Below are 20749 nucleotides of genomic sequence, written 5' to 3' on the forward strand. Positions count from 1 at the left end.
GCAGAGTGTGGTTTTTGTGCTGCAGGCAGAGTGTGGTTTTTGTGCTGGCTTCATTGCTGAAATGATCTTGAAAACGAGATGATCTTAATTAACGTTTTGTTACTCTAAATATAGCTGCACAGCTGAAGTCTCTGCAGTTGCAGTCTGACCCCAAGTAAACATCTATTTTCAGCTGTGCGTAATTCAGGTGTAGAATCTTGTGATCAGCTGCAGCTCAGCACAGCTCTCTAAAGGCAGAACATAACACAGACCAAGAAAATCTTTGTAGTTTTCTGATTCCCTTCAAGACTGAGGTTTTCTTTACGGTGTGCTAAATCTTAGTTTCCTCTGGGATAGCAAAGAGGCAGCTAAGTGGTTGTCAGAGAATTTTTACAGCTCGAGTGGGCTCGAGCCAACTATTCTTGTAGTGTCTAAACATTATTGCATGAAACTTGACAGTCTGGAGGAAGAACCAGTTTTCCTTCTGCCTAGAACTCTCTCTTGCATTTGGAGCCGAGTTACTTCTAGAAATCCTGCTTGTGCATTTGGCTTTGCAAATCTCCCTGCAGCTTTTTTTGTGGAGCAAGGGCTGGGCTCAGCCAGGGAATATCCAGCGCTGCCTTGCGGTTCGCCCTGTTAGGACTGATGAGGTGCATAAACAGGAGTGGGAGCCTGCACAGCAAAGGGCTTCATGGGCTCGCTTCTTAAGGCTTTCAGTTTAAGTTCTCTTATTTTCTAACATTAGGGCTTAAATTCTGCAGTGCACCATCAGTGGATATATAGTAGTGCCTGCTAGAAAATGGGTAAGCCTTAGATTTTACTGCCGCAGTGGACAAAACTCTGTGTTCCCAAGGCACACACTGCTGGCTTTCTGTGCTGTCTGAAGCTTCTTTTTCCTTTTGTCATCTGAAACAATTGTTCTGTCATTGAAAAATGCCCTTGTGCCACACTTGCCTCTGTTCTTATTTTTCACCAGTACCACATTGGATTAAAATCTAGGGAAAATAAGGAGATATATGCTTGTAACACAGGCAGAGTCCTGCCTGCTGCACTGATATTTGGAGCACAAAATTGGAAGCTGAGACTAAAACATGGTAATGACCTGGAAAAAAGTAAAGGAGGTGAGTTCAGGTGGCTTACACATGAAGAACACTAGAAGAGTGTGTGTGGTTAATGCAATTTTCCTGCAGTTCCCAGGCAGCTGGAGCAGTCTAGGGTTAGTGTAGTTATTTTAGAATCCCATTCTGGGGGGATTAATAAAGAGCCTGTTTTCTGGTTTGCATGCCGTAGAATGAGAAATGTCTGTGAGCATGGCTGAGCATTTCAATGCTGCTGGTTCAAGGAGCAGCTATCCCAAGTGCATTCTTTGTGGCCTGTCCTAATTATCTTGCATTTTCTTTTAATGTGGTGAAATAATTTGGTTTAGTATCTTCCACAGCACTTTCAGGCATAAAAAACACCTTACAAATGCAAACTAAGATTAGAGTCCGGTTGTTGGTAATGAAAATTGAGACTGAAGTGTGTGGGATGCTTGCTCTGCTAATGCAGCTTGAAGACAAAATTTAAGCAGTAGGAGGAAGACTGGAACTCAGATATATTCCCTTTTAGCAAAAGACTCTCAGTGGCTAACTTCCTAAGTTATGTGCTAAAGCTGTTTTAGTTGATGGTTTTATTTATAGCACTTTCCCCATCGGTAATTCTGCCAGAACTTCAGTTTTTCCCACCACTTCTCTCTGCCTAAAAATGTTGAGGGTCTTTGTCCCAGGCTGAGAACTTATTTCCTTGCTTGAGATGCCACCAGATGACTTTATCATGAAAGCTTATCCTGTTAGTGCAGTGCAAGATTTCTGGCTGAGTACTGAGGCCCTCCAAGGTATGAATTGTTGATACACATTTGAGTGATTGGTAGTGAGTAGCTTTATTGGTGCTTCAGTGAAAAGATCACTAACATAAAGGGAGAATTGTAAAAGGAGGGATCAGAGATGCCTTACTCTACCAGTTGGGTAAATATGTCCTTGCTTATTTTACAACGAGGCCAGTGATGTGACCAGTATAATTTTTGGTTAGTGCTAGCATGGATTGATGTCCAGGTAAAACCAAAACAGAAAATGAGTTGTCAGGCAAGGCACTGAAGAGTATTGAATTGTCTTTGAGGGAGATTTGATCTGAAAGGATGTAGAAGTGGCCTGCAGCACGAGGCACATACAACATGTAAGGTACTCCAGCCCTTCCAGAGATTTCTCAGCCTTATAGAGAACACAGGAAAACAAATACAAGAAAGCTGAGTTAATAGATGAAGTATCTCTTAGAGCCTGTGGAGGTGTAAATATACAGTTTTGAAAGTGCTTGACCTCACCTAAAATACGTTTTTAAGGAAAACGGGTGTTCTTTCACCATCTAGTCCTGCTGCTTCTATTCTGCTGACACCAATTACATCCTGCACGTGGACACGGGGAGTTTCTCCTGTGACTGGGTGGTATTGGAGCTATCCTGAGCTGGGTCTGCATGGTGGAGAAGGGCAGAGAAAATGAAAACCAACTGTTCAGCTTTTTTCTCCACCCCGTGTGTCTCTTGAGCAGTGTCAGGCTGATCTTGGTGTCTGTGCTCGGAGCCAAGGACGTACCTTACTGTTCTGCACTCTGCAGTGGCTGTGGGCCTGGTGTTTCCAGTGTGCACACCCACGTGGAGCGTGGCTTTGCTCTTGCTGCTTGACTGGCAGGAATCTGACAGTCTTTTGGCCAGCTCTCCTCCCTTGGAGCTGTTCTTGGATGTTTCTTTTGGACAGCTGAGGATTCATTAAACCGGAGTATTTACTTTGACATAAGGCACATGTGGATACATCCCTCAACAGGCATCTATTCCATTTTAGCAGGGGTGCAATGTGAAGACCTGCAGCACACTTTGCTCCAGGCCCACAAGATCAAGGAACTAGTGAAATTAAGCCAAGGAAAATAACTTTTGTACTAGGAAATAGTTAGAATTCCTGAGAGTTGGTTAAAATGCTATTACAGTGCTATTATAATGTGCTAGATGGTGGATAAAGCGCAGTTAGCTGTGTTCTGTAGGATAAATGGTGGTGTTTGAACTCCTAGGAGATATTAACTCACCTTTCACTTCTCATTCTTCAGTAATGGCTTTCTTTACTGACTTTTATCTCAGTATATTTGAAAACAAAAGATACATAGAATCACAGAATCAGCCAGCTTGGAAAGGACCTCCGAGATCATCAAGTCCAACCCTTGATCCACTACCACCACATGCTTTTATCTTGCTTTTTTTCCTGTAAAAATCAGTGCGTGTCAATTGATTTTCTGGTAAAGCATAATGTGTCTGAGAAGGCTGATCAATAAATCCACCACACTTCAAAATTGAATTGGAGTGGAAATGGAGAATGGATTTGAAAAGTGTGTGTTCTGGACAGGTTATTCCAGGGAGATTTGCAGAGGCTGAGGGCTGCAGCTCTGCTGTGCAGCTCAGCGTGGAGGCAGCTGCCAGCAGTGCTGGGTGGGGTGGGGAAGCCAACCATCTTCTTTTTCCATACTCTCAACCTGTCCCAGAGGCTCTGGGGAGAAGCTGGGCCGTGATGGACTTCCCAGCTTCAAGCACAGTCTTTTGGAGGGGCGCACTGGACATAGTGTGCAAGTTGGGGGTGATCTCTGGCAGCATCAGCTTTTACTGGCTCGCCCCTCTCCAGCTGAGGGGTTTGCCTTATTGAACAGGGTGATGTCCTCTCCTTTTCTGTTGGTCAGCTGCTGAAAGATGGCAAAGAGCAGGAGGGTAGGAACTGCCTGCTCTCCTGTGATTATAGCAGTGTGGAGGCTACAGGCTGAAACCAGAGCATGTGGGTTGGTAGGAGAGGACAGAAAACCTGTGTAGGAATGGGGGAGGCAGCAAGTCCAGGAGACAGCATCCAGAAAGAGGATTTTGACCTACGGTAGAGAAGCTAGTTTGTTGTAGTTTGGAACAAGCTAGATAGATTAAAAAGTGTTTTCTTATTTTCTGGAAACTATGGATTGCTTCACAGAACATTCCTTTGCAATGTTGGTTTAAAAAACATAATTCATACATAACCAGCCCTCCTGGCCTTCAGGCCTGCACTGTGGCTGGACCATGTGATACAGAGAGCAAGAGTGCTCAAGGTGGTTTGAGCCTGAGCATTCCTGACATGTCCCAGACCCCCAGAGCTGGATGTGGGCTAGGTACCTGTTTCCCTTTTTTAGTGAAAAGTAGTGGCAGTGCCAGGCAGACATTTCAGATCACTTTGCAAGCATTTCAACTTCGAAGCACAGCCATCTCAAGAGTTGCAGGCTGACTGTTACCCGATTATATTATTTCTGGTTCAATGTAACTAGATATTTTAAGATGTCATATTATAAAATGTAACCATTTTAATAATTCAGTATTGAGTCTGAGGTTGACAGAAAGGCAGACATATTTTCCTAGCTGATGTATCATCCTAAGATAATTACAATAAAAGGACCTCCTTGCTCTTTTATTGTAGTGCACTGAAACATGCTCTTGCTCACATTATTCATACAGCTCACGATACATGATTGCTGGCATAAGTTTGGGAAGATGTACAAAGTCCTGGAGCAGGATTTAGCACGCACTAGCAAGTGAAGTATTTCTCCAGTTCATTCCAAAGGGTTGGTAAGGTGGTGCTGTGTGCCACGTGGCAGGATTTTTTTCATACAGATATGAGAAGCTCAATCCAAAGTTCCTCTAACTTGGTATCGCCTGTTACTCTGCTCAGGATGGTGGATTTTTATGGGACTGTTGACACTGACTTCACATTTCTGCTGTAAAAATGTTGGGAGTGGAGGAAAACACTGCTCACATGGTGTTTGGATTAGGTGGCAGCTAGTGGTGTGGTGTAACTAGGCTAAGTGTTTGATGATAACCCTGTGCCATTATTTTAATCTTCGTAGTTTTTTCTTATTTAACTATTTTTCTTGTTTTTCCTTTTCTAGATGAGGGCTATTACCAAGGTGGAAAGTTTCAGTTTGAAACTGAAGTTCCTGATGCCTACAATATGGTGGTGAGTTTTTGTCTTTAGTTTAATGGTTGTCGTTTTAGATTTTCTTTCCAGGTGATAGGACTTCAGAGGGAACTTGGCATTGAGACAGAGAAAGGATCTTGTGTCTGTTACTAAAGTACCATGGGTTTATAGAAAAATCTTTGTTGCCTGGAGGTCATCTGAACTCCTACTCAATTTTAGACTAGTGTTTAAAGTTGAGTTTGGTGGCTCAAGGCCTGGGCTAGTTGGCATTTCAAAATCTCCTAGGATGGAGATCTCACTGCTTCTCTGGGCCTCTGTTCCAGTGCTTAATTACCTCTGTTGTGATTCTTTTTTTTTTTTTTTCCCCTATATCAGGTCAGAATTTTTCTTTTTGTCTGTGGGCCTCTTTTATCACTGTGCACCTCTAAGAAGAGCCTGTCTCAGTCTCCTCTCTGCTCTCCTATCAGGTAGTTGCAGACAGCAGTAGGGTCCCTTCAGCCTTCTCTTCTCCAGGCTGAACAAATCCCTGTCCTTGACTCCTTGCCCTGTGTGTGTTAATCCCTCTGGGACCATACAGTGAGGATGTGGAATGCACAGATACAGTGACAAGTGGCACCTCCAACAGTTTTACTGGTTGTCTCCCAGGCTGTTAAATATCTTTAAAAAATAACAATTCAATGGTTATTAAGCAAGCAGCTTTTCAGGGGACCAGGAAATAATTGCAATATCTTCTTGTAGGTAAATGGAAAGCTCCAGACAGCTTGGCCTTTTCAAGTCTGAGACTCTCTGTATTTCATGATTGTACTTTACTAAAATTGCAGAACCTTGCAAGGGAGGAGAGATACAATTACAATAAAAATAACTTCAGTCATTGTTTTCAGAGTTTAGCTATCAAAAGAACAAGATTGTCCCCAAAAATGGAAAACAATTAAGGCACATCTCCGATTCCCAGGAATTACAGCTGCTGTTATGTATCCTGATAGCTTGATACATAAGGAAACTAGACTCATTTGAGCAACTGAGTTAGTTGCAATATTTGCAAGTTAGGTATATGAATTTCAGGAGGAAGGAAGTGTCGTTTTCTTTCAGTTTGAATGCTTTTGATAATTTTGTAATTTTTTTCCCCCCATCCTTCTACTTTGTTTCCTTACTTTTGGTGTTGATAGTTCAGACTCCTTTTGCTTTCAGAGAGGCTGAAGAATGTATAGGCAAGGATCCTAGGGAAATGTTTCTGGGAAGGCCTTTGGCTCATGTTCAGCTGCACCAGGCCTGAATTCAGCATTATGTGTATGTAAGTGTTGCAGTCACAGCATTGTTTGTGTAAAAGTATGAAGGAGGTGTGGTGGTCTGGAAGGTAATAGCTTGAGTTCCCAGACTGAACTTGGAGAACAGTGCATTAACACTGCTAGTAGAGTAGAAAAGTTATATTTCTGAAAGCATAGTTGGCATTCCAGAAGATACCTTCAAGTTCCTGATATTCCTTTATAATCTGTGGATTAATGGGATGTATCTTATATAAAGTTCATGGTTGCAGAGGACTATAGCATTTCTGAAACAGCTTTGAATTTTCCCTTTGATTATTTTGATAGTTTTTTTTTCTCCTTTTGTAGTAGTATTGGTCAAGAATTATCTGCTCAAGCTGTTTTGTTTTCAAAGTGTTTAGGATCATGTCTGTCTTCATTGATACACTTCTGCCAGTAGATGTAAGTGCTTTAAGTAGTGTTTGCAGTGGGATGGTTTTGGTTGTGGGATGTTTTAAGTCCCCCTTACCCTCACCAAAGACTTTCAGACTATGATACAGGCCACCCTTAGTAGCTTGTGTGTGGTTATGCTCATATAATAAACACAAAGGTGGTCATTTAAGGTTCACTGCATCCTTGTTCTTACTTGAATAAGTAATGTCATGGCCAACATGGCCTTCATATAAAGGGGGAAACCTTCTCAGGTTCTCTGCTCTCTAATTTTTTCGTCACCTTCAATAATAACAGTTTAACCCCTGTGGTAATTTTGGGCCCAGGGGAACACACACAATATATACTGGTTTTATTTTCTTTAATTACTGTATTTCGATTGTTCACCTGAAAAACACTGCTTCAGAAAAGTATTTGCTATATATAACTGGAGAGCTGAATCTTAATTTTGATCTGACTGTTTTGATTCTTAAATTCCAGAATTAAAAAGTCTCTGGTTTGTTATGGTTTCCTGCTCAGTACTGGCAGAAAAATCTACAGCAGCTGTTAATTAGATATTTTACAATTCTAGCACCTCTCATCCAGTACAAAAGAATGCTTTGGGACTAGCTGGTGTTCAGAGAAAATATTCCAAATAACACAGATTTCAAATTTCTGTTAGGAACCACATCCTTTCTCTAGAGAAAAGATTGTGAATTGAAGAACTGGAGTTACAGGACAGATACCTCTAAGTCCACGTGTCCTTTTTAGAGTGCCAAATTATCAGGATCTGAAACTGCTAATTAAGTTCATTCATCGATTAGCAGTTTATAATCAGTCTGTTATTTGGGGAGAACAGTGGAAGGGAGAGATTATTTATTACCTTCATTTTTCAAGAAATGAGACAAACTTAAACTGAAACTTGCTCTGCAAAGCTTCCACCAAAACTGAAGTTAGAATATGCAGAATTCTCAGACACTTGCAAAACTTTCTTGTACCTTCAGCATGTGTTCATGGATATGTTGAAGTGGCCTGAGGATGGATGGGAAAGGCAGACAGTTTCCACTGCCAAAACTAAAGAGGGATCCCAAAACATTGGGCTACTTGGAAATGGAGGAGGGAACAGATACAGTAACTGCTGTGCCCCCTATTTGAGATTGGATCTATCTGTGCAGCTTTTGGTGTCTGAGGTAAAGAGAGAGTTTGAGCAGTGAAATAAATGGATTTTGTGAGCTTTGTTGTGCAAAGTGTCACACGTAGGACCTGGAGATGGTTGGAGGTGTTGAAGTGAAACATCATCATAAGGAGATCTTGTGGGGATTTGTTGGGCTAAGGAGGAGAATTGGAACAAGCTCGAAGGAGAAGTTTTGTCTGAAGACGTATTTTATGACAGTGCTCCACATTGTCCTGTCTGTCTAACAGGGGAAAAGGAGAAGGGAGAGAGAAAACCTTTGTCTTACTGTCAAAAGTGGGTTTTTCTAATTTTCAGCAATGAAAAACGCTTTGTAAGGATAAAGGAATTCTTTTGTTTTCGTGATACAAAAAAATGAGACACCAGTTAATTTACTCTGACTGTGAGGATTTGGGGTTTTCATTTTTTTTTTTTTTTTTTTGAAGAGTTTCTATAAAGCTTTTTCCCTACTCATCAATACATTCCCTATTTGAAGGTAGATATGGTAGAAACTTACTCTTTTATCTTGATCTACTGGCATGGAATAGATACTGCTGCTTTCCTTTGCTAGAGAACTAGACATAATCTTTCAAAACAATGTGAAGGTGTAGCTAATATAAAGTTGTGCTGTTACAAAACTTCTAAAACTAGCATTTGTTTTGAAGGGAAAGAGTTTGAGACTGTTTTCAGTCAAAATCTGTTACAACTTGTGGATGTGTTGTGGTGATGGGTGTTTCTTCTTTTAGAAGATATTTTTTGGATGTGTCTTTGGTGTCTCAGTGCCATGTGTATTTTCTTACCTCTTTTTCCAAGGAGTCTTAATTAAAAAAAATATTTAATTAAAAAGATAATTGGAAAATTGAGAACGAAATGGTGACACAAAACACATCATGCTGCAAATATAACTGTTTGGCTGTTTTGTCTCTTGACTGAAGACTTTATGGGAAACGGTGGAGGAAAATAGCTCCACATCTGTAATATGTGATTTAATTGAAATTATGCAAGGTGCTGGTCTGTGCTGATGTACTCCAGTGCACTTCCTATAAGGAATAATCTGCCTGATGGAAAGTTGCAAATCCTAATGGGGAGAGCATGGATGGAACAACGTGCTGTTGCTAAGCTACTGAAATTTTTATGACCCACTCTTTATTTACTTCACAAAACTAGAGCAAATGAGACTGTATTTTAAGAATCTGTGTTTCAAAACCCACTATGAAATTCACAAATTTGGTGATCTTGCCTGAAAATAAGTTTGGTAGCTTTTTGTTTTAGTGTCTTAAATTCGAATATGACCAACTGTGAACGGGAAGGTCTGTGTTCAAAAGAAGTTGTTCTTTTGATGTAGTTATCATCATTGCATTCTCTGCTGGTTTAACAAACCCCTGACCTGGATATGCCATCCAGGAAAACACTTTGTAGTTTCTTGGTTTAAATTTTTGTCTTACTGGTTGAGTGTTAAGAATGTTGAGTGTTAAGAATGACTTAGAATGTTTTCTTTCCGCTGACGGAGTTGGGAGAAGAGAGTAGATTTTCTTGGCTTTCTTCAAAGTTATGTTTTTCTGAGGAAAAGCCTAATACCAGCCCAGCTTTTGTAAAGAGTTGAGAGAAGCTGAAAGGGGAGAGAAGTCTAGTTTGACTCCTGTAGGTTATATATCAGTGCCTTTAACATCCAGACTTTGGCTGTGAGTATCAAATGTATTTGCCTTTCTCAGTTGTGTGAGTTGTAACAGTGATATGGTTTTATTTTAAGGGATAACATGGTAATTTGTTTTCTCTCCTGGCAGCCTCCAAAGGTAAAGTGTTTGACAAGAATCTGGCATCCCAACATTACAGAGACGGGAGAAATCTGCCTAAGGTAGCACCAGCATCTGGTTTGGGTTTTTTTTAACCTTGGAGGTTTATCTGCTTGATAAAATATTGTATGGAATTGTTATGATGGTGTTGTTTTCCACAGATTCTGCAAATCAGTGGCATATATAGGAATATAGGAATCTACTGAAGGAATCATTCTTGCTGTGCATTAGGGCCCTTGTAGAGCCAGGTTCAGACTTAATGCTTTGTTTTACTCGGGGTAAAAATGTAAACTCCAATCTAAACAAAATTTTGGGGTTTTTTTTCTCCCTTATAACTGAATATCCTCAGGCCCTGATGGGACTTGAGGCTTTACTGTTTAATGCCTGAGTGTGTGAAATGCTTGAAAACCCTTCATATTTCATAAATGTTCCTTAAACTTTGACAGTAGCTCGTCTATACTTGTAATTTGATTATTTTAACATTTAATGTCCACTAAGGCGACACATGTACCAGCTATAACAAAGAAGATTTGGGGTGAAGATAAGTTTGAAAGCTTTACTTTACCAAAATGAGAGGCTTTTGTTGCTGGGTAGTTTTCCTTGATAGTAGATGTTTCCTCTCAAAAATCAGTTTCTGAAACTTTGATTTCAGTGTTTCATCACCAGTACCTGATGGTGAAACTGGCCAGGAGCCAACCATAAACAGAAGTGAGAAGCATAACTGTCATTTTTCGAGTTAGTGGCACATAAAAGAAAATGTAGATGAAGCAGATGCAATGACAGTGTGAGATTGAAAGCTGTTCTGAAGATCCAGAATGGTTGTTGACATGTGTAGCGAATTAGCACTTGAAAAAAGAAAAACTGTATTTTTCCTGTAGATTTAAAATCATTTTAGTACTGTGTTCAAGGTCCTGGTGAAAGTGAAGTTTTCAGAGGGCAATCTCTCACACTTTTTAGGCAGGTCAGGCTCGTCAGCCTTAAGAGAACTTAGATGCTTTGAGTCAGGTAGTGCAAGTAAGGGGACAAACAAGTGTGGAATCAGAAATACTGGGCACCAAACAATAGCTAAAGTTAAGTTCCAGTACAGAATCTTCTGAGGTTAAGTAAAGCATCACATCCACATAATCCCAGAATGGTTTGGGTTGGAAAGGACCTTAAAGCCCATCTCGTTCCAAACCCCTGCCATGTGTAGGGACATCTTCCACTATCCCAGGTTGCTCCAAGCCCTGTCCAGCCTGGCCTTGGACACTTCCAGAGATGAGGCAGCCACAACTTCTCTGAACACATTCTTCTGGATATTTCCCTGTTTCCTGCCTTTAAATGGTTCTAATTATGAGAGATGAATGTAGTGTTGGAACACTGTAGTTCTAATGAAGTGAAACGATTTTTTCAGCATCTGCACTGAAACATCAGCTTTATTTGATTGTTAGGTACCTTAACATATCAAACCATTTAGATGGAAAAACTAAAATAACTTAGATTGATTTATGCCTGTTATAATGGAGAATGCATTCTATATATAGTACCTGCAATCACAGGAGTCTTTACATTAAAATAGCTTCAGTTATTTTTAAAAGCAGGAAAAAAAAAATCTTCATCGGTGTTTTTCCCAACTGCCTTTTGCTGAACATACATCATGGTGTAAGTATGTGTTGCTTTGATAATCATCCCTGGATTAAAACATACCAAATGGTTAAGATTGGGGTCAAGTGTAATAGTTTTGGGTAGGAAAAGTGTTGCTTCTCTGTGCTTTATGGATTGCAGTTACTCTGGACCATATTATTAATAGATCATATTAATTAGGTCTGGACCACACTTGTGGATATTGCCTCCACTGCACATGTGGATAAAAAAAGGTCAAGGTTTCTCCAGGACTGATCTCCCCATTACAGGAATTTTTAGTCACTTAAGCTGTAAGTCAAGTCATGTCAGCTGGAGTTTCAGAAGGTTTTAAACTTTCTGGAATAATGCAGTTATTCAGAATATTTACTGGAATAATGCAGTTCCCAGGTCAGTAGATGTTTTTGCAAGATCTCTTTAGGGTGCTCTGTATTTAACATGAAAAAATTCTTTAAAGCCTTCTTCCATGCAGGAATTACAAAATGAGAAATACTTCATGGGGTGAAAGCTGAGCAGCTGACTGGTCATATCAATGATGGTTTTTGTTACCATAGCTTCAAAATGGTGATTTTGCAATCTTCCCACAGGAACCCAAATGTAAGGATTTGAAATCATATTCTGAGAGGTCTCTGTAGATACAAACCCCAGATGGTGAGGTGTGGTTATCAGTGCAAGTCCCCCGTGACTGAGGACACACTGGTCTTTTCTTAGCTCCTTCTACAGCTGAAGACAAAGCAAACTAGATGATCTTTAAGGTCCCTTCCAACCCAAACTGTTCTATGGTTCAAATGGAAGTGCTGTTTTATTGTTCTTCCCTGTTCCTGGTGAAGTGCCCCCCTGACAAACTCGCCCTCCTGTCAGCCCAGCTCCCCTGTGGCAGCAGGATCCATGGATGGCAGGTCTTTGAACAGGAGCTACATGCAGATGCTTGTTCATCCAGCAGACTAATTCATGTTTTTTGTGTGTTTCTGCTCGTTTAGGTGTTCATTCTGTGTGTGTGATGCTGAGAGATCCTCTCACTATTCAGACCTGCTTAGCTGGCTCTTATATCTGGGTCATCCCTGTGGAGAGCACGGGATGCAGCTTCTCTAGTCACCAGTTTGTGGGAAAAGGTTCTGATTAGGGGCTTAATGAGCATTGCCAATCTGTAGGAAGAAAGAGGATACTGCTCTATAAATTAATTATATCAGCAAATGAGGAATGAATATTAAGCCGAGGGACACTTACCTGTCTTCACTGCTTTCCTGCCAGAGCTCTAGGAGAGGTATGAGTGTCTCCTCAAGTCCTGGCTGCAGGTGTCCCCCACTGGAGAGAGAGCTCTGAGGCCTCAGAAAGCTGCAGAGCTGTTAATGAGGCTTAACTGATATGCTCAGGCACTCTGAGCTCTGTCAGTGAATATATTTATGATTTTTTTGTGTGTTAGCCTACTCCTCGCTTTTAAGTTCCCAGTGAGTTATATGAAGAGGTAAAGGGGAGTACTTCAGCACAATTTTATAGGGAGCTTTTGTTCCCTTTGTTTCACTTTCACTTTTTTTCTACGAACAAAAATTTCAGCCACAAGATGTTATTTTTAGTGTTCTTGAGATGAGTTTTGAGCTGCGCTGGTGGTAATGGCGTATTTTACATTTTTAAAGGCACAGAAATGAGATTAGCAGCACGGTTAAGATGGAATGGTCTTGTCCAGTGTGATCATCCTGTTCTTAGCCTCTCTAGGAGGACAAGGAGTATATTTCCTTGGATAAAAACTCTGTACATTCAATAAAAACTACCTGGATAGCCTGTATGGTCTAGTGGTCTGCTGTGATTTTTGAATTACTTAATACATGTCACCCTGAAAATTGGTAAAACCTAATGGTTTAAGACTAATGAGTTTCACTTTAACCCTGTCATTTCAGTAGCAGAAGCTGCTGCTGGTGGTGAATTTTTGTGCTTTGCCACTTTGCTGTGTTGAGATTTCAGTTTTATATTGCTTCTTACAAAGGAAGGTATGATTGTGGAATCCAGACTCTCTCATTCATATTATTACTTTTGTGAGCAAAACTTCAGCTTATTTCTCCATTGTTCTCTGGTCTCCAGTAGTTTTCCTTCTCATAACTGCTGAGGTTTGGACTGGAAAGGTCCAGAAATACCTGAAGAGCTGAACACACCTCTATAATTTCAACTTTTAAATAGGTCAACAGCTTCACTGGACTTAATATGCAGCATAATATGTTGGTCATATAAATTTCCATGCTGGATATCTGCATATAGGGAAGTCTGTATCTTATTTTATGTATTCATATGTGTTTGTACTAGAATTCAAGAGCATGTGTTACAATTAATAGGGAATTTTCTCCTCCCGAGCAGACAGACTAAAACTATTTCACTTTCCTATCCCTGCCTCCAGGAAGCTAAAGTCTTCTCATAGAAGAGAGGATGATAATCCTCTTTTTGCTAATTAGATATCCCTCCCAAAATACCCTTTTCTGGATTGGATTGTGCTAGTTTTGGTGAGAGATGCATTGTTCTGCAAGTTTGTCTCTCCACCAAAGATTAACATGTTCTAAAATGTGTCTGTGTGCTCAGTGGATAAAAAAAATGTTCAACATAGAGACTGTCACAAGGATTTCTGTCACACTTACTCTGCTTGAGGAAAATTTATTCAGGTGTTTTGACAAAGGTTTTGCTCAGGTCGGGAGTTCTGTTATGACACTGTGTGGAATGTAATTTTAGGAAGACATGCCAGCTCCTGTGGTTTGAAATTCCACTATATATAGTGAAAGAAGTAGATCTTCTTTTGCAATTACTTCCTAAGTTCCTAATGTTTTCTGAGAAGATTTCTGACAAAGTTTAACTAGAAGTTGCACTGTATAATATGTGTGTCTTTTTTTTTTCCCCAGTTTATTGAGAGAACATTCAATCGATGGCACTGGCTGGGCTCCAACTAGAACATTAAAGGTACTATTTCATTTTAGATGCGTCCATCGAACTAGATATAGTTTAAAAATCCTTTTATGGACTTGGAAAGAGACAGATAATGTGGTTTGCTCTGGAGACAACTGAGATTTTTGTCTTTTAACAAGTGCTGGTGGCAATACTAGAACAAGTACAGTACTGACTGATCAAAGAAACGTTTACCAGTTTTAGTGTAGCTGCACAAATCCTGCTGTGACTGCTAAAAGGGTTTGTAGCTTGGTGGGACTGCAGATGATACTGAGACCCCATGGTTGGTAAGGGGGTCTGCTGTTTCTTTACCCAGGCAGCAGTTGCCAAGAGCATGATGTGAGCAAGACCAGCAGTAATGTCTGGTAATTTCCATTGATATTCCTGACAAATCAGTGCAGAGCACTGAGCTCTTCCTGTTGCTGGAATTGTGCTGTTTATGGACAGTATGACCACACGGTCCAGTTACTTGTCAGTGCACTAAAGATTGTGGTGGGTGTGAGTTCACTACAGAGCACAGAATTACATGGAATGGACCGACAGCAAACGAGAGCCATGAGCTGGGACCCAGGTTACTTTTGTCTCTTTATGTGCCAGTTGCCCCCACTAATCCAGCCTTCCTGAATCCTTTGTTTCCAACACCCTGGATGGGGCTTTGAGCAGCCTGGTTTAGTGGAAGGTGTCTCTGCCCATGGCAGCAGGGTGGGACTAGATGAGCTTTAAGGTCCCATTGAACCCAGACCTCTATGAACATTTGGAAACCGTGGTTGGAGCACCTTGGAGCACCTGCTCATCTCCATAATACTGTGTGAGTTTGCACAGTAACACTGTGGATGGCATCCATTCTTGGCCAGTGATGGACTTGCAAATCAGTATTTCATATTCCTCTCATCAGTAATATGAAGGCAGACTGGTTTTCTGGAGGGATAGTACCCAAATTTGTCCGATAAACACTCTGAACCACTGCTAAGGTATTGAATTTGAGAATGGGCATGTACTGTACTTCTGCAACAAAAATTCCCAGGAATTACTAATAGCAGCCATTTCCATGGTTAGTAGAACCATTCCAATTAGATAACACACATCAAAAGCCACATGCACAAACCAGCTCTGCTTTATGCTGCTGCATGCATGGAGTTTGTGTGCTTAAACCTTTAGAAGGCTGAAGTTTCATGTTGTCTCATCTTCTGAATCCTTGTGGTGGCAGCAGAGCTCTTACATGAAAAATCCTTCAAAAAAAACTGTTGTGACCTTTTTGATAATTGGCTTCAGTATCAAATGGGTAGAAACTTGAAGAAGCTTTCTGAAATAAAAGCAAAAATCTGCTAAATAATCTGTAAAAATTATCTGATAAAATGTATTTTAACTGTGTAGAGAATTCTTAATTGTTACCTGGTTATGAGTTAGCAACAGGAGCTTATTTACCTTTCAGTCTCCATTCTGTTATGTCCTGCATCATTTTATTGTATAGTTTCCTCTTTAAAACAGATAATTCTTATGAATTAAGGCTGAAGCTGAAGACTGCTGCAGTTATTTTGAGCCTCTGCTCAGTGTCTGAACTTGCTTTTCTCCTGCTTTTAGGTTTGATGATCAAAATGGAAGTTTTCCAGACAGAAAACAAATAGTGGCTTTAATTCCATTCTGTTCTCAGATTTTATGTCACAGGAAATACCAGTTTTTAAATATCTCATATGAATTAACACAGTTGCTGTTACACTGATACCCTGCTTCTTCCCCTTCTGTAATCCAAATTTCACACTCAAAAGTGCTTTAGTAGCTTCTGTTATTCCTCAACATTCACTTCTTTGTATCCTATTTGCCATGACTATGACCTGCCTAGTTAAGATACTCCCTAGTATTCTCCAGCTTTTTCCTAAATGCTCCTTTTCACTTAGCTGTAAAAATATCTGGAGTGATTGATTTAAAAACTGAAGAAGTGGATCTGTGTATTGTGATTGAAGAATTGGTTCTAAAAGTCAAGCTGTTCCTTCTGCAATGACCTCTAACCAACTACAGCTGGAAATAGGTCCATAAATAAGTGGCTGTTGCTGCTGTCAGGAGACACAGGAGCAGGAATGGGAAGTGTCAAGGTGGTCTTAGACTATAGATCTGCAGACAACTTTTCATACCCACCTACAGGAAAGCACTGTTTTTTTCAGGAATTTGTCTCCCATAACTTCAGATGCAAGGTTAATAGGTATCTGTCTGTGCTATTAGATTATCTAATCTAAAAGGAATTAACTCATTTTCAATAAACTATTGCTGTTTGGAGTTTATCCTTAAGAGGCTTGCTTATTTAATTAGTGTTTAGTACTAATGGGAAAATTTTGCCCTCTTTGTTACAGTAGTTCTGCTGTTGTCTTCAGGCAGTAAAATTACTTTATTTGAAATCATGCAAATGCCAAACTAATCTCTTGGAGAAATAAATCAGAGGGTTGTGACTTAACTTTTCCAGTTAACTTTACCTCCATGTTTAAGCATCAGCCTGAATAGTTTTGAAAGTACAAAACTTTGATCTATCATCTTAAGGAAAATAGGTGGTCTGCTGTCAAAACCATATGTAATCAGTGCAGAGGAGTATTTTAAACAGACAATAACTGTCACTGTCTTCAGGATGAAGGGGAAAAAAGAAAACCTGTATGTTCTGTGTCATTCACATTAATTCTTGTTGCTCGTTTTTTCTCAGTGTTATGGTGCCATTGTACAGCTATTGATTTATTCAAGTTCTGTTTTGGAATGGGTCTCTTTGTCTTTCTTCTCCACCTCTAAAAATTGAATAAGCCCCAGACAAAAAAACTTCAGACCTACTATTTTGTGAAGAGAAGATGTAAGCCACTAAAGACAATCTTCTGTGTAGATCTGACGTTCTGTTTTCTCTTAAAATAAGCTTCAGGAAATTTTTCTGCGGGGTTCTATTGTGTTGTATTTTGATTTATAAATTGGCTTTATCAGTTTTCTAAGAAGTGATTTATTTCTTTCCCCTCTGTACCTGCCTAGGCTGGTGAAAACACCCAGCTCAATGTCTTATCGTAGCCTTTGCTTCATAAAACATTTGCAGAAGTTTTCATTTTCTCTCTTTTATATCTTTCTCTCTTTAGTATCTTCTGGTAAAGCCAAATCTTTGGTTTAGGTATAGTAGCTGTTATTGCTGGCATGTGAGTCAGGAGAGCAAGGCAGTACAGTTAGTTAAACCTGGTTGTTTTCCCAAAATTGTTGACTTCTGAATATGCAATTTGTGTCAACTTTAATCAGTTGAGTAGACTTGTCTCCTGAGGGCATGGCTTTAGTGTTCCTAATCACTGCAGTGTAGTTCATTAGGGAGCTATCACAGAATTCCCCAGGGAACAATTTATACAAGGCTATCTGCCTACCCTGAAGTACCCTCGAGGACAAATGTCAAGGAGGCAGTGACAAAAGTGAGGGATTTTACAGGAGTGCTCCTGCATACTTGGCAATTCGCAGCTGGCTTGGTCTGGGAGAGGAACAGACTGGAATTGTTCCTGTTTTCTTCCCTCTCATATATTTAAGCACAGAAGAAGTCGTTTTCCAGCCTTCCTCCTTTTTTTGTATTTGCTAACTGGAGCAGTTCATGCCATTTAAGTTCCCCCAAGCCCTCTGTAAGCTGCTGTTGTGCTTGGGTGGGAAGCATGGGCTGGGTTGGCAGGCACATGAGAATTGAGATGCCCTTTGTGGGTGACTTATTCCAGGTGGAAATAGTGTTTTTCCTCCTACAGGAATTCTCTGAGATGGGAGAGGAAACACAAAACAGAAAATTTTATTTTGGAGAAGACTCTTTCGGAGGGAAGAAGTTTTTTCACAAGCTAAAAACTTTTTCTTTTCTTTTTTCTTTTTTTTTTTTTTGAATCCCAGGATCAATGATGAATTTTTTATGCTTTAGGGGTTGCAGAGAGGTGGTTACTCCGTGGGGGGAAATACCAGATGTTTGAGGAGGAGAAGCATGACAGAGCTTGGGGAAGGCTGCAGTGAAGGGAGGAAGAAGCTGGGCTTGTTTTCAAGGCATGATGGAAGAGGGTGAATAGAAGAGGAGAATCACCTGGAGCTGGTGCATAGGCAGACAGGATATCAGAGAGCTGCTCCAGGGCACTTGTTTTATTGGAGTTGTTGCTTCAGTTTATAAAGCAAACAAAAAAAATTTGCTTCAGACATCTTGTATAAATGACTGCTGCTCCTTTCGTTCATCTGAGTGGCTTAAATTGTTTGTTTGTAAAAAGTGGTTTAGCAACGAGCTTTGATTTAATCAATCTATTAGATCCAAAATGCTCCTTGGATCTCTAAAGGAGTTTCTTTAATTGGAAGTTCATTAGCTGCTTTTGTCTGGCTTTCTCTCTGCTTAAATTAATGTATTAAATATAGTTTGCTTGTTAAAGGAAAATCTTAATTTGCAATTTACATGTCTGCTTTCTCTTGAAAAAAAGTGCTGTGGTTGTGTTTTTGAAACCCTTGTTTGTGTCATGGTTTCAGTGGCATTGCTTTTGTGAAGTGGTTGTGAGAACTGTCACTTGGGAAGGGCTGGTGACTAACTGAATTAGGACCTCCTGCAAATGCAAAGCTTTGAGACTCTCTGGCCTCATGAGAGGCGACTTCAAAAGCTGTATTGAGGATTTTGATTCATTGCTTTTGAACTTTAAACACTGCTGCAGTGGCAGGTCTTTTTCTCCTCGTTTGGCATGCTGTAAATAAATCTGTGGGCAGGGGTTTGATGTAACTTTTCACTCAAGTGCAACACAAAAATACTCCAGAACGAAAAGGGACCATTATAAAGGGTTATTTACAGTTGTCTGATCTTCTGACTTGCTTGTGTTGACTTCCCCACTGTCGATCTCAGACTGGTGATATTGCCACGGAGCAGAGTGTGTTTCCCTCTATTCCCTCTTCCACTTGCTGTGGATTTAGCCAGGTAGTGCTCTGCTTGGGAACCCTGATTATTTAGCTCAAGTATCGTCCTTAAATCCTCTGAACTAACAAAGTAGATGTTAATTAAACTCACTTGCATTCCCAAGATCTGCTGTTGATTCCCAAAAGCATCTAACCCCATGGGTGTCATCTGTGCTTATGCAAAGCCTCTGGGACACTGGACAGGGAATAGGGACCAGGCATGGTCCCTGGGCATGGCTGGAGCTGGAGCCACTTAAAGCAGCTCAGGCAATTCAGCAGCTTTGCCTGCAGGGTCCAGCCTGGGCACACCTGGGTGCTTCGGTCCAAAAAGCACAGGAGGTTCTCAGCTGTGCTCTGAAGTGACCCCTCAGCAGTGGGTGCACTTGTACTCTCACTTGGATGTCAAGCACAGAGAAGAAAGTTGATAAAAAGCAGCTTTGTAAAGGAAAAAGCCTTGTCAGGTGTTACCTTGTCAGGTAGAGATGTGTGATGCTCCTCTTACAAGGGAGTTCTCATTGAGGTGCAGCAGCATCGAGGTGTGCACTATTAGCATTTTAAGTTGCCATCTGTCCTGCTCCTGCCTGGGGAGATAACCTTTAAAAGTTCTTGTACTACACCCAACTTTCAGTTTTCAGAGTGTTTAAGCAGAAGTCCGATAAATGTTTGAAACCAAGGCTGATGCTTTATTACACTGAAAGAAAGTAGAAGTGTTTGAACTGTTAGATCTGACAGGATCTTTGGTGGCTCCTACATCCTTTAGTTCAAAGGCCGGTGCTTCTCTGCATGCAGCAGGCAGCTCTGGAGTCAGTAATGCAAAGGCATTCTTTCTGCAATGCAACAGTGTCAGGTTTCTCAAATACAAAGTATTTGTTTCGCTCTTGTTCCATCCCATTTCCTTTTCTCAATATCCTAGATTTAAACCCAAGCTAGCCGCAAACTCATTACAAAAAGTGTTGCCCTCTGGTAGGAATTTAGCATTATTTTTTTATGGAGCCATGCAAGGATATAAAATGAACCCAGCAAGTCATAAAAGTTGAATGGGTGGAAACATCAAAAATTATATTAAGACTTTCACACATAAGTTATTCAGTAGTAATAGTAATAATAATCCCGTTATGCGTTTTTTGGTGTCTAGAATGACAGTGAAAATGTACAACATTCTGACAACTTGTGACCTTACAGAGTTTTGCTGGGTTTTTTTCTTTTTGTGTTTGTCATTTTTTTAAATGAAACTCCGTGCAAAGCCAGTCTGAATGAGTCAAACATCCCAAAGCCCTAAAATCAGGGCTCAGCAAGTAAGAATTTGGGAGCAATTTATTATGTAATGGGAAAACAATTTGGTATCACATTTCTATTACCACCACCCCCAAAACATCCACTGCCTCCCTGTAGGGCAGTAAAGCCTCTGAGGGCAGCAGTGGAAGGGGCTCCCTGTAATTCAGTGTCTGGGTCATTCCTTTCATGTAGTTTGTGTCTGTGCTGCCACTGAAGGTCATGAGCACCTTTGAGAGTTGCTGGTTTTGCCACACATGTCAAGGTGCTGAAACTGGAAACACAATATCAGCTGTGCTGGGCAGATTCATGGTTTTAAAGCAAATAAACTGAGTAAGGTTATTTGTGCAAGATCAAAGGGATATTGGATCATGAGAGGCTGTTTTCCACATAATGCTGACATCATGTCTTTTTCATTAGGACATAA

At 40.4% G+C, this 20749-nt stretch overlaps 1 protein-coding gene across 3 annotated transcripts in view; it reads left to right on the plus strand.

Annotated features, from left to right (window-relative positions):
* Window positions 1–20749, plus strand: part of UBE2F (ubiquitin conjugating enzyme E2 F (putative)) — a 66142-nt gene that overhangs the window by 14694 nt on the left and 30699 nt on the right. For all 3 annotated transcript variants that reach the window (XR_003526609.1, XM_027637076.1, XM_027637077.1), the window contains 3 exons: window positions 4950–5017; window positions 9604–9674; window positions 14112–14169. Coding sequence is in view for 2 of the 3 variants with exons in the window: in XM_027637076.1 (XP_027492877.1) it covers window positions 4950–5017; window positions 9604–9674; window positions 14112–14169 (197 nt within the window). In the remaining variant the exon portion in view is untranslated. The remainder of the gene's footprint in view (window positions 1–4949; window positions 5018–9603; window positions 9675–14111; window positions 14170–20749) is intronic.

The sequence above is a fragment of the Corapipo altera genome, unplaced genomic scaffold (assembly GCF_003945725.1).
Source record: "Corapipo altera isolate COAL_440 unplaced genomic scaffold, ASM394572v1 45, whole genome shotgun sequence".
Taxonomy (NCBI): domain Eukaryota; kingdom Metazoa; phylum Chordata; class Aves; order Passeriformes; family Pipridae; genus Corapipo; species Corapipo altera.